The 14,546-nt window shown below is 49.5% G+C and overlaps 1 protein-coding gene across 13 annotated transcripts in view; it reads left to right on the top strand.

Annotated features, from left to right (window-relative positions):
• Nucleotides 1-124: 124 nt before the first annotated feature.
• The window catches only part of LOC135919813 (glutathione hydrolase 1 proenzyme-like), a 39,831-nt gene continuing 25,409 nt past the window's right edge, over nt 125-14,546 (top strand). For 10 of the 13 annotated variants that reach the window (XM_065453796.1, XM_065453810.1, XM_065453756.2 and 7 more), the window contains exons 1-5: nt 125-314; nt 2,708-2,892; nt 3,602-3,724; nt 6,982-7,079; nt 12,436-12,628. In XM_065453796.1, coding sequence (XP_065309868.1) covers nt 2,708-2,892; nt 3,602-3,724; nt 6,982-7,079; nt 12,436-12,628 — 599 coding nt within the window. In that variant the 5' untranslated portion in view covers nt 125-314. Of the gene's footprint in view, nt 315-2,707; nt 2,893-3,601; nt 3,725-6,981; nt 7,080-12,435; nt 12,629-14,546 lie in introns of those variants that run through there. The other 3 variants (XM_065453767.2, XM_065453805.2, XM_065453820.2) reach the window with 3 other exon arrangements.

Genomic DNA, 14,546 nt, shown 5'->3' on the forward strand with positions numbered 1-14,546 from the left:
TGCATTGCAGCGATTCGCCGGTAAAAGAAAAGCTTAACGGCAGGTAGGTTGCAATCACGTGACATTCTGGGCGGGATGGAAGAAGCAGACGTAGCAGTAACTGCCTCGTGTCTCGTGGCACGAGATTAAGAAGAAGCCGACGTTTCGAGCAGGCGAGTTCGTCTCCTGCTCGTCTCCGCCATATATAATTGCGACGTCGACGCAATCCGCCGGGCCGTTCGGACGTTCCTCTACTCTCCACGTCGCGACAGGAAAGCCCGGTATCGCGACCAGCCTGCGCGAGCCAAGTTGCCCGTCCTCGTGTCGGGCGCCTGGTAAGCTTCGATCGCAGCCCATGTGTTCAGCGAAACGCCGTTCCGGCTAGCCTCCTTAACTTCATTTCTTCATATTTTCTTTATTTCTGAAACTTGTTAGAAACTGAAATAAGCGTGCCATGGTTGCTTAGTGGCGTTGGCATTGCGCTGCTAAGCACGAGTTCGCGGGATGAAGTCTCGGCTGCGGCGACGGCATTTCGATGGAGGCGAAATGCAAGAACGCCCGTGTAGCGTGCACTGGGTGCGCGTTAAAGAACCCCAGGTGGTCGACATTAATACGGAGTCCCCCACTCTGACAACATTGACCCCAGAGCCTGGCAACAGACTTATTGAGTACCACCGCAGTCGGAACCTTGCCTGTCAAGCGTGCTACAGAAGACCTCGAACGGGGACCGGCTGGCGGATTTTCTCACTCACGGAGTGGCTTCTGAACGAGCATCCATGCTCATGCCGGCAAAGTAACGTCATTCCTGCAACCGTCAAGCGTCCTCATTCACCCGCCATCCCTGTACAAGGCTGGTGGTCCAAGCTTAACGGAAACATATCATTAAGCAATACAGCCTAATGTTGTCGTACCGGAACTGTTGAAACTACGACCACCAGGCCAGCCCATCATTAAGCTTTATCTCCGCCAGGCCCCCAATCCCAACAGCTATTTCATTACTATATGCTACACTAAATGGTGTATTATATCAGAGCAAATAATCAATGGCGTGTTTGCCTTATGAATTGTGGGTGGTGTATATTTTGCTTCCTCTTTTATGTATTTTGAATACCCCAAAGGACCGTTGCGGCATTATACAGGGGAAGATGATAGATCATTGATATTCCAATTTGTGTCACAATGGAAGCGGAAATTTCCGGTCGCACATAGACATATACTGGCTGGCGATAAAGAGCACTGCTACAAAAATACAAGCGGCCGTAAGAACTTCGTCGCATCCAAGACGAAGACAAACCAGTCATACAGAGTGCATGTTAATATAGTTCAGAACGGAATACATCAGCAGGTAACAACAGCTCTGTTAACTCATTCAGACAACGCTTATTACTTAAGATAAATCGAGACTATATTGTTCCGTGAAAATGAACTCACTTAGGTAAAAAAAATACATACTATAAAGAATCGCAATTCTAACAACGGCAAGCATTTTTTTTAATATAATGTACAAGCATGTAAGAATTGCACCGCACCCGCCGTGGTTGCTCAGTGGCTATGGTATTGGGCTGCTGAGCACGAGGTCGCGCGATCGAATCCCGGCCATGGCGGCCGCATTTCGATAGGGGCGAAATGCGAAAGCACCCGTGTACTTAGATCTAGGTACAAGTTAAAGAACCCCTGATGGTCGAAATTTCCGGAGTCCCCCACTACGGCGTGTCTCATAATCAGAAAGTGGTTTCGGCACGTAAAACCCCATAATTAAAGAAAAATTAATTGCACCACAATGGATCTTCGTGTTCACTCGTGGAGAGCAAGAGATCAGCTTCGATCTTGTTTCCATGTGCACCACTAGAAGCGAAAAAAAAAAAAAGACGTAACTGTATTACGCCTTCCCTCCGCAAACTCGCCTGTGAAAATTGCAAGAAAATGGATGTGAAAGATGGATGGTGACGCTGCCTTGAAGATATCGTACACTGTAAAATGATTTACAGCTTTAAAGGTGAATAAGGGTGTAAATGTATTTGTAACTGACATACCGTCATCCTTTTTGGGTGAAGTTATAGACACATTTGCCCCACTATCTACGTTTAAGGGCGTAAATTATTTTACCATTTACGAGGTTACCATGACGTCGTAAATTTTAACGGTGCCCGCTGGGGCATAGTTATTACTTTATGGGAACAGATGGACTAAAATCTATTTTAATACAGTCAGAAAGTTGACTTTAGCAAGTGTCAAGACCTTTATTGAGCCACAACGGCCCAAATACAGAAACATTCTTCAAAATACGTGTCGTCACGCTGAGCTAAATAGGCGCCGCGATATCGGCACGGAGACACAGTATGCAACTTGGACAATATTGTCTTTTTGACGAACTGTCGCGAAAGTAACGCGACCAGAGTTTTGAAACAGTATTTCATCAATTTCAACTGATTGTTTTTCTTTTAGTGTTCCATTAAAGGCGGCTTCGCCACCGCGCTTCCCTTTTTGACTCGTCGTTTCGTTTCTATGCATTTCCTATATCTTAACGAGCGCGCGGCAAGATCAGCACTACCGTCTTAAAAGCTTGTTAATCTATAACTTAGCCGAATATTCCTCTCTAGTCTCCTTTTAATAGACCCTTATAAGCGTTGGTATCTGCGTAAAAAAGGGATCACGCGGGCATTGTACGAAACTGTGCACAAGGCGTCGTAAAAGTTTACCTTCTCTTTCCTGTTGTTGAACACCGAAGATGGCCCAGAACAGGCTCTACGTCATCATCGTGATCTTGATCCTGGCCGGTCTCGTCGGCGGTATCGTGGTAGCGCTCCTTGCGTACATGGTGCTTGAGTCGTCACTCAGCTGGCCGACGGAGAAGTTCGAGTACAAGGGCCTGGCCATCATCAGCGACGCCCAGGGATGCGCCAATGTTGCTCAGTAAGTGCATGCTCGCAGAAGCAGAAGAGAAGCGTGGCGATAACTCTGCATGCGTGATTGTGTGGACTACACGCTATGTTGCGGACGCGCAGCTTCTCTCGCCGCGCACTCGGACGTGGCGAGTACGGTGACATCAGTGGACCACATGCCGCGCGTACGTCGTTCTTGCTTTCTTTTTCTCTTTTTTTTTTTTTGAGGCGGAAGTGGTTTGTCACCGGTTTATCACTGCAGTTGGTTCGTCGCTCGGTGCGAGATGCAGCTGTCATGCTATCAGGTTTTCTTATCTTTTTTTATTTTGTTTTGTTTACGCAGCTTCTCAACTTGCTAGTACTCTAAGATGGCGGCCACAATGAGGTCTATGCAAACTACCTAAAAGACACTATCATGACGCGGAGGAGCTCTATACTTTACTGTATTGCAGCATGACTTTTTAGTGAATACGGGCTGATGGAACAAAGAAAATCGATGGCATACTGTGCAACGATTCGGCGCCATAAAGAAATTTCGGAAATGGCATGGTTTCTTCTCTCTCTCTCTCTTTTTTTTTCTTTTTCGAAAGAACTTTAGAGGGGTGGAAGAAGGCAATGGAGTTGGCTAGGGGCTTTATTGTAATTAGAGGCACCCGCTCAGCGTGTTGATAGTTTCTCTTTCGCCGGCTGTTCACGCCTCGAGAGTCCAGATTAAAGTACATCGGGCTTCCTTTTTCCAGCCGAATATTCACAAAAGGCGGCACTATTGTCGACGCCGCCATTGCCGCGCTGCTGTGCATGGGCGTCACCGCTCCGCATCTGTCGGGAGTCGGCGGTGGATTCATGGCCGTCTTGTACAACAAGTGAGCGCGCTTCGGAAGTGTTACGGCGACGCATTGGTTTTTGATGGCCAGGCCTTTGCGTAAGATGCCTTTGTTGTAAAGGCAGCGCATACATGGAGGGATACTAAAGTACGAGTAGTGCGAGATAGATCCACGAGCGCTTGTGTCCATCACGGTAATGGCCAACCGCAACTGTTCCCGCAGGCAACTTTCCGTGGCAATAAATGAAAAGCTGCGGAAACTGAGCTTCTGCACATGTGTTATTGCGCAAGGTTGTCCGGCATAGCTTGGCACTGGTTTTGGTTTCTTGGCCGAGATACAGGGAATCAGCTTAGCTTCCACGTGCGATGGTTTTACATTTGACCTAACGCGAAAGAAGAAATCCCAGAGAAATAATACAGACTTAAAATTCAACGGTGTATTTTAAAGCTTTTCCACTCGCAAAGAAGGAAGAATTGATTCTTCTCTTCCCTTACCTAAAGTTGGCGTGGATGCGGCTGTATTCAGGAACGCTTCAGAGCTACTTGCGCGCTCTTTGTTTCCGTTTTCTTCGCTGCTCAAGAGAGTTGTCTGCGAGTTAAGTCCCCCGATATCTCCTCGGGTCACACGGCCTCCCTGCCTCATCTCCTTTTGATGCGTTTCAATCTCTTGCGCCGACACCTTGCCATCGTAAGGTGTCGGCGCGAGCGTTAGCCGTTCCAGTAAATGTTCCGCGCGTTTTTGGCGCAGCGGAGACAAAACTGTACGAGACATGTCAAATCAACACTGCTTCCTAAAATATCGCAGTTGGTCATACATCTTCGTGCTATTTGTATTTCCTTAGGGGGTGCAAAAGCAACCACTTCGCTGTTTGCCTTTCGATGGCTTTGCATGGGATATACGCAAGTTCATTCGTCGAACACCCAAGACACTGCACAGTTGTTTTTTTTTCACAAAAATTAGTTAAAGCACACCTTGCCGGTGCGATCGCTCTACTATAGTACGTGGATTCATTCACCTACTAAAGCAGAAAAGCCGTAGCAGTTGTGAAATGGTAGGGCGCCCGCTTCGTATGCGGGGGCACTGGGTTCGAATTCCGGTGCCATCCCCTGAAACCCAGCGGCTTTTTTTTTTCTAATGTGTAGAGATGTACGACGACCTGGCGCTCGGTTGTTTATATCGGTTCTCATCTCGAAAGGGGGCCCTATAAATGTTGTGAGAGTGCCCGGGTGCACATTGTCCCTACCACAGCTTTGGTGAAGTAGGAAAGCATCCGCCGCTGCTGTGGGAGGCAGACGGGTGCTGCCGCCAGGTATGCCTACCGGTAAAATATGTGCAAGCGCGCTAGCTCCCAGCCTGGTGCTTGGCAACGAGAATTCCAGATGCTCGGAAAGACATCCTCTTATTGGGAAGTTGCAGGCATGGGACCGCCAGACACCTTTCTCTTTTTTCATTTTACTTACTCTTTCGCAGCAGTCCTGTGGGCGCCGCCATGTTTGATCACGTAGTGACGCCTCCATTGCTTGCCCGAGCTGCGTTTGTTGCTTTCGTGTTTACAATGGATGTACACGAAGCCTCGTTGCGGCTCAGCAAACCTATGTTTCGGCGGATATTGTGGACAGTGACAGGGTAGACGGTACGAAGTTTTGGCCACAGCTTCAGAGGACATGTTTTTATCTTCGAGGAAAGATGTGCATCGCGAAGGGGCGGCAACACGGGCAGTTCTTGCATAGCAGCGGTGCGTGAACTTGGCCACACAGATCTTCCTCATTTTTTATTATGCCAGTAACTATTTTTTGCGACCAACTACTGCACACAACTTACTTCCCCGACCCCACAATTTTCAGCATGAATGGCGCAAAGTGTGGTATCGAACACCCAGTCGCATTTCCGACAGCTGATCGCACAGATCCGGGAAAGATATGCCGGGAAAGATTAAACGCGTATTCTAATACGCAGCATAAGCCGCGTACGACGCGTTATACCACGTTGAGGGGCCCAGATCAGCTGAAGGAGAGATTCTGATCCATGACGCTCCTGCAACAGAAAGCTCCATTACGGTAGCTTATTCAGAGGTCTGACGGTGTTGCAGAAGTAGATCAACAACCTGAAACACTGCTTTAAGGCGAAGCTGGTGCCAACACTGAGAGGGAAGCAAACTGTAAGGATGCATTGAAGCCCGCCACAGAGGCTGAAGGCAGGTCTGAGAAGACCGATGACTGCACTGCTGACGACAACGACAAGATAAGCAGTGATAGGGAGAGAGATGAGACATTTTAAAAAGGAACCGGACGCTCCCATGCATGCCGGCCAACTTCCCGTCAGGTGGTTGGTTCTTTCCAAGTGTCTGGAACTCAAGTAGCTGCCGAGCACCAGGCCGGGAACGCGATTGTACCTATTTTACCGTAGGTCCCCGGCAGCAGCGCTCGCCTGCCTCCAACAGCAGCCACGAATGCTAGACTATTTCACCAAAGTTTTGGTGTGGAGTCAAGGGGTGCCCAGAATCCCTTGCAAATCTCTGTAGGACCTCATTTCGAGTATAGTACCCTTACAAACAATCGAGCGCCAGGTCGTTGTACATCTTTGCCCATTAGAAGAAAAATAAGAGACGCTTGGTTTCGGGCGGCACCAGGATACGAACCCAGTAACCCCGCATACGAGGCAGACGCTCTGGCTTTCCACCACCGCTTCAGTTTAATAAAAAGCGAAGGTAGCAGACACGGCATAGTTGTTGAGCACCCGCCTCGGCTGCAAGAGGTCGTGGGCTCGATTCCCACTGCCGCCGGGCACCCACTGGTTAAAATGGGCAAAAGACTGCTCCGACCTGGCGCTCGGATTTCTTCAGGGGTGATACACTTGGGAAATCAGCCTGCGTCCGAAGTTCCCGCCATAAGCACGACTGCTACGTTACTACGTCTTATGTGCTTTTTTCCACGTGTTCGAAGAATCCGTGCGTCGCACTTGTGTATAATAGAAAATCGCAAAGCGCATCACAGACGTCTCCTCATGTACCAGATATCACTGCAAGTCACTAGTTCGGAGCAGTTTCTTACTGTGATGGCCGAACGAGAATCACTTGGAGGCAACGTCTCGCGGGGTTGGGTGCAACTTGCTTTTACTAATATAGCTGCAGTGTATGATTAGTATTACTGCATGTACATCGAACCAATCTAGGAAAGACTATTGGCATTGTCAATGAACGAATGGTGAAAGGTAACACGTATAGGTTGCTCGGTCATCAACATTTAGCTCTAGCTGTAAGTTGCTGTAGAATAACTTACACTGCGACTTACTTGCAGGACGGCAGACAAACTCATTGCCGTGGACGCCCTCGGTGTCGTACCTGCCGGCATGCAGATTAACGAATTCCAGAAAAACTGGACGCTCACACAATTAGGTACGCATCGCTTCGACGTCTTGGCGTAACCTAATAATGCTAAATGTTATATATTGCTATCGTCACATAGAAATTACCTTGCCCTTATTCGTTCAAGCTGGCTGAAAATCCAAGTAACAGATTATTCGTAAGAAGCCGGGTCCCTCGTGTGCAACGCATTTTTTTGAAACGATGGCGCTATATGTACTCTCAAAAACAATTACTTTGCGGTGCCCGAGACGCGTCGGCATCGCAAAAGCGTGGCCTGTTGCGGCCTCCGAAAGATGTGCACAGACACTGGCACTCTCATAGTCTATGTGCAGCCAGGACTCTGATGCGGCGTAAAACCAGCACCACCTAGAATTATTTCTTCGCAAAACGCCGTACCAAGCTCAAACAACGCGCAATGGCTCACTTGCGTCCGGCACATTGCCACTGTTGTGCCATTACCACAAGCCCGGATTCCGAATCTGCAAGATGCAGAATCTATCCTGCGAGTGCCATAATTCTCCCTTCACAAGTCAAGATGCTGCGCCTTCGTGCGGGAGAAGCCTCGGCGAAGCAGCGTGTTTAAACGTGTCCGCGTGTGCCCGACAGCCCGGCGCCGCACCTCCCTTGCCTGGAGGTCACCGCGCGCGCGAACTTTGAACCGGGTGGCCAGCGCGGTCGCTGGTTGGACCCCTCGGACGACCGTCGTGTGCTGACTTTGTATTGGGCCGTTTGAGTGACAATGGGCCTCGGGGATTATAAAAGCAGCGAGACGCCGCCTGGAAAACAGGATCCGCCGACCCCACCTGGAGAGAGGGTCGCTCCCGACTGGGGTGAGATGTGTCACGCGTTTTCGCCGGACGCCGTCGTGCGAGAACAGTCGCGTTTGTGTGAGCTCTCGGCCCCAGTGCCGATCCGTTCATGTCCTGTATGATAACCTGTATATAATGTATAAAGTCCCTTTTGTTATTCTCATCGACGCCAGGCTCGGAGTCTTCGCTACCAACGCTCTGTCACGAAACGGGTGACGAGCGCTACGGGACCACAAAGCCGTTATCGTGGTGCAGCGGTTGAAGTTCGTAACACTGGCGGCACCGGTTGGATGTCGTAACACTGGCGGCACCGGTTGGAGTTCATAACACTGGATGGCAGCTGCGGGATTGACCGGCATCAGCTACCTCGGCGCGGTGAGTGCCTGAAGTTTACCTCAAACACCAGACTTTCTTTGACACAGGTTATAGTAGCTTAGGGAAGGATTTGGTGTTGCATTGTGATAACCTTGTGTGTTTCAAGCCTAGTAAGAGTGTTTTGAAAACCAGGGGATGCTAAGGGGGTAAACAGGGCAGTGTGTGAAATACTTGCATATGTCTTACTAGTAGTGTTATAGTAGCGTACGGCAGGTATATTCAAAAAGGGTAAACAGCAGGAGGACAGTGTGAACGATGGAGAAGTACAAGGTGAAGGAACTTCTCGAAATTTGTGAGGAGTTGGGCATTGAGTTGGGCTCGACCAAAAGAAAGAATGCGATCCTTGAGGTCATGAGGACTGGGGACGTAACGGCTGAGGAAGCCGCTGAGGCCTGGGCGGATATCAATGAACGTCGTGAGGAAAGGAGAGAAAAGGAACTTCGCGAGGAGGAAAAGGAGGAAAGGAGAGAGAGGGAGCGACGTGAGCACGAGCTTAAAATGAAAGAGTTGGAGATCCGAAATAACTCGCCGGCGCCTAGTCTCACTTCTAACGTTCCAAGAATACGCGATCAACTTCCACCCTTTGTCGTCGGAGAGGATATGGCCAAATACCTCGTGAAATTTGAGCACGTCTGCGAACGGAATAGCATTGAGCGATCCCTTTGGGCACAGAATCTGTTAGCCTTGCTTCCTGGGGAGGCATCAGACGTAATAACTTGCTTATCGAAAGAGGCGTTTGAGAGCTACAGTGATGTGAAGGAAGCGCTACTGCGGAAGTACAAATTGTCGCCCGAAGCTTTCCGGCAGAGGTTCCGGTATGCAAAAAAGGGTAAGGAGTCGAATGTTGACTTCGCGTTCCGTCTAAAAGCCGACCTGGTGGAATGGCTGAAGGGCGAAGAGGTTTACGACGACCGCGACAAAATTGTCGAATGCATCGCGTTGGAGCAGTTCTACCGTTGCATTGATGAGGATGTCCGGCTCTGGCTGCAAGATAGGCTAAAGGAGGTTAAGCTAAACAAGGCAGCAGAGTTAGCGGAAGAGTATTACACCCGCCGCAGCTTGCACAGCAAGGCAGTGCGTGTAGAAAAAGCAGATAGGAGAGATGTGTTTTACGGGAAGCCCGACGAACGGAAGGAAATCACGCGTCGCGAGTTTCAGGACGACGAGTCCCTTCCCAAAGAAACTGTAAGGGATGGACAGAATGCATCTCAGAATGATGACGATGGTCCGAAACAGCGAAACGAAATGACGCGTTCTTTTGAAAAACGGAGACCGTTAACCTGCTACAATTGCAAAAAGCAAGGGCACATCGCTGCAAGCTGCCCAGAGAGAATTGCTTTTGCAACGATACGGGAAACTCACAAGAACATACGTCTATTGGAGCCCTATGTGCAGGAAATTAAGGTAAACGGCAAGAAGTGCCGAGCACTGCGGGACTCTGCAGCAACTATGGACGTTGTTCACCCGTCTTTCGTCTCCTCGAGTGATTTTACGGGAGAGTGCGTTAGGATACGGCAAGTGGCCGAGAAGGAGAGTGTCTGTTTACCGATCGCAACGGTTAGCATTGAAGGAGAATTTGGAAAACTTAACACCGAAGCCGCTGTGTCAGCCGCCCTCCCGGAGCAATTTTCCTACCTCTTCTCAAATAGCTCGGAGCAGTTGCTGAGAGATCACGGCAAATCATTCTTTGCCGACGTGGCGTACATGGCCCCCACGCGATCCAAAGCGCGCCCGCTGTCGAGGGAACTTGACTTAGCGTCGGGAAGCGAAAGGCGGTGCGGCACACGGACCGATCACGGTAACTTGAGTGGCGAGCAGTCACGGGAGAGGCAGAGCTCGGAGGCTGGCCTAGACGAGCGGGTCCTGGAAGTGAGTGGGAGTGACGCGTGCAGTGCTAGCCGCGATATAGACTCGACGCCGCAATTAGGCGACGCGGGCTCCGCACTCGCTCCGGTTTCCGCCAGCCGGCAGGAGCAGGCTGCAGTTGAAAGAAAAAGTCTGATTCGCGAGCAACAGGAAGATTGTTCATTAGCCGATCTGAGGAAGAGCGTCAAACGGGGAGTGGAAAAAAAGGGGGTTTCATTTGGCAAGGAACCTGGCTTATTGTACCGCCGCTACACGGATAAGCAGGGTCGCAAATATAAGCAGCTTCAGATTCCGCGAAAATATCGCCGGGAAAAATGAATGACCTCATTTGCTTCCTCAGAAGTATGTTTTCGGTCCAAAGCGATTTCAAGGGGACCATTCTATTTGTAATTATTATTGCTGATTAATAATTGTTTCTATTTTGGTGTGTTGTTGATTTGAAAACTGATTGTTTGAGCCTTGTGTGCTAGATCGTACACCTGCCTCTTGTTGCAGCGGGAGAAAAAAGGGGAAAACAATTTAGTTAGGTGGATTTGAATTATGGCCTTGTCTGGTGTTTGACGGGAGACAGAGGGCACTTGTTCGTGTTGGGTGTTGCCTTTTGCCGGTCGGTTTTGCAAGCTGCAGAACGACCAAGCGGGACCAGTGGCGAGAAGCAAGGTCTTAGGAACGACCCGAGCGGAGCTGGTCAAGGTGCCTTGGCGACGACGTGGTGAGCAGAGCTCCTGTCCTGACGAGTCGGACCTGGGCACGTGAAGTTACCTGGCGTCCCGACAATGGACGTGAACTTGGACGAGCCTGACGAACGTGCGCGCCTGGCATCCGAGCCACGTGGAGGCAGCTCGTCTTCCCGGCGCCTTATCTGAGGGCGGGGATGCTGTTGTGCCATTACCACAAGCCCGGATTCCGAATCTGCAAGATGCAGAATCTATCCTGCGAGTGCCATAATTCTCCCTTCACAAGTCAAGATGCTGCGCCTTCGTGCGGGAGAAGCCTCGGCGAAGCAGCGTGTTTAAACGTGTCCGCGTGTGCCCGACAGCCCGGCGCCGCACCTCCCTTGCCTGGAGGTCACCGCGCGCGCGAACTTTGAACCGGGTGGCCAGCGCGGTCGCTGGTTGGACCCCTCGGACGACCGTCGTGTGCTGACTTTGTATTGGGCCGTTTGAGTGACAATGGGCCTCGGGGATTATAAAAGCAGCGAGACGCCGCCTGGAAAACAGGATCCGCCGACCCCACCTGGAGAGAGGGTCGCTCCCGACTGGGGTGAGATGTGTCACGCGTTTTCGCCGGACGCCGTCGTGCGAGAACAGTCGCGTTTGTGTGAGCTCTCGGCCCCAGTGCCGATCCGTTCATGTCCTGTATGATAACCTGTATATAATGTATAAAGTCCCTTTTGTTATTCTCATCGACGCCAGGCTCGGAGTCTTCGCTACCAACGCTCTGTCACGAAACGGGTGACGAGCGCTACGGGACCACAAAGCCGTTATCGTGGTGCAGCGGTTGAAGTTCGTAACACTGGCGGCACCGGTTGGATGTCGTAACACTGGCGGCACCGGTTGGAGTTCATAACACCACGTGACATTTGCTTAATCTCCAATGGTGAGCGACGTTTCTTATTCCTTTGCAATGGGGTGAGGCTGAAGCAGATGATAAGCAGGTCGTCGAAGACGCCGCGTTGATGACGGCAAAACGAAAGGGATGGAAGGACAGACGGAAAAGCAAACAGAGTTTCGATCTGATAGGTGTTGTAGCAGTAAAGCTTGACGGAAACACGATTCACCCGCCGTGGTCGCTGAGTGGCTATGGTGTTGGGCTGCTGAGCACAAGGTCGCGGGATCGAATCCCGGCCACGGCGGCCGCATTTAGGTGGGGACGAAATGCGAAAACACCTGTGTACTTAGATTTATGTGCACGTTAAAGAACCCCAGGTGGTCGAAATTTCCGGACTCCTCCACTACGGCGTGCCTCATAATCAGAAGATGGTTTTGGCACATAAAACCCGATACTTTAATTAATGTAAACATGATTCCATCAGCGAAAACACTTTATCTGCCGTCTTTTATCCCTAGCTGCATTCCAGTACTGCCCACACGTTATATATATATATATATATATATATATATATATATATATATATATATATATATATATATATATATAGAATAACAACTCACGCTGGCACTTGCTGGTTGGCTTCAAGCAGTGCTGTTTCTATCGAAGGATTTCGTTTTATTGCGATAGAAATTTTACGGAGGAGCGTAGCGCGTTCTCCGCAAAACCGCAACACCATTTGCCCAAGGCCGATCACAACGCAGATTTGGATGAAATTGCTGCAGGTTTACAAGCGGCTATCATTCCCGGTGCAGTGGCGGGCTACAAGCTACTTCACGAACGATTCGGCAAACTGTCTTGGGCCGACCTGTTCACAGATGCAGTCGCCTTGGCCGACAAGGGCTTTGTCGTCGGGCCCCGATTGGCTGAAGCCGTGAAGAGGAATAAAAAGGCTCTGTCTTACGACCCCAATGGGCGGTACGTGCACTGTATACTGTGACAAAACTAGAAGCTTGGGTGGCGTTAAGACATGTGCATGATTATGACGGTTGCGCTGAACGACGTGGTCGAGACGGAGAAGGGACAGTGTCCGACTCGAAACTGTGGGGTATACGAATGCTTGGCACGGTGCCCTTTAATCCTAAAAGGGCAGTGCAACATTTCTTAGACACGGTAATGAAACGTTCGTGATCAGCAGACAATGGCGGCGCGAACATGCGTGTCAAATATAAATCTGCTGCATGCACTGGGGCTCACAAGCTCTTACCAGAGATGGCTCGTTTTCTACTGCGGCTTTCAGGGTCCCTCTATTTTATTACCTTCTATTTCAAATCGTGTTTGCGGTCGCGGCATGAGTAAATGCGTATTACGGAAGAAATTTATTCGAATGTTTAATGTTGCAGATACACTGCACCATCATAGGTGATGAATCTCTGTCGCTGAAGTGCGATACAGTGTTTGCTGTTTGTTACTGACGCCCGAATGAAGTGACGGCGCTGTTTTTATACTATAAAAGCATTTTTTTCCTGTGTGCATAATAATCACAATAATATCATTTTTTAGGTACGGATAGAAATGTCATTATCTCAAGCAACGACTCTTCAAAGGTTAACCTTGATGTTATATTGAAAACTCATAGCCTCTTGAGTATTACGAAACATATAAGTAGAGCAACATGCATCACTCCTAATTGACGCTTTTCTGACGAACATACCGCCACATCAGATTAAAACAGGTTTGTTTCTTGCTTGCTTCAATACTTATGTCCCCATACTTTCTTGGGGCAGAGGAAATGAAACTAGAAAGTATATTTTGCATATACAACGAAATAATCATCAAAACATGTTTCGTTCTTTGACGAAATTGCGGGAACATCTAGGTAGAACGTACGTATGCGTAGATTAAGTAATGCTAAACGGGGAGCATCAGGGATTCATACATATGCTAATATGAATATGCGCGGCCTGTTTTTCGGTTGCGTGGGTGAAGCAAGATAGGAAAACTTTTCACCATGAGTCAGCTTCGATCTAGTAGCGAAAATGCGCTACGAACAGACTTTTCAACCACTTCTATGGGTTTGAAGATCCGCTTAATTGAGTATAAGATGTAGCGCAATCGTTAGGATAAAGAAATAAATGTCCCAAAACGCTATGACAATATGCTTGCATATGCTTCGGGGTCGACCCAATGAAACCTGTTGGAAAAAGTCAAGCTCGCAAGCATCCACATGAAACACATAATGGATCCGAGTTTTCGGGTAAGATAGATCGACACATTATAATTAGCATTCCGAAAGCGTTGGCGATTGTTCGCTTTAGTTAGCTACCGGAAGCTACAGATCATATTATTATAGCGGCCACAGATAGGAATGCGTTTTATTTTTTTTTACTGTCCTCAAATGGCTGAAGCGTAGCACCAGTCGCCCACCGGGCTACCAGCGCTAAAGCGCGCGACAGTGCTCTTGCTAGAACTTGCCAGGCGCGGGGGCGTATGGGAGCCACACACGTGACCGGTTGCTTTGGCAACCGAAACCAACGTTACTAGATTACTTTCAGTTGTCAAACTCCGCCGCGGCACCTGGCCCCTTTCTGTCGCGCCCGCGGGGTGGCGCGCGCGACACTGTCGGCCCGAAGGCGGGTGGTGCGAACAACGTTTGTGCGGGTGGACAGAGACGCCGATGCGTGCAGAAGCGTGCCACGTTTTGCTCGTGTTTCTTATTTGTGTGCCAGGAAAATGCTGCACGCCTTGTGAGCAAACATACCTGCAATGGAACAATGAAACGGCAATGAAACAAGAAAAAACACGAGAACGAGACAAAGTGATAGCTAGGGAGGGCGCAGCGCTCTTCCTATCACTTTGTCTGTTCTCGCTCCTGTTTTTTTTTTGTTATTAAATG

Source organism: Dermacentor albipictus, chromosome 2, assembly GCF_038994185.2.
Source record: "Dermacentor albipictus isolate Rhodes 1998 colony chromosome 2, USDA_Dalb.pri_finalv2, whole genome shotgun sequence".
Classification (NCBI taxonomy): domain Eukaryota; kingdom Metazoa; phylum Arthropoda; class Arachnida; order Ixodida; family Ixodidae; genus Dermacentor; species Dermacentor albipictus.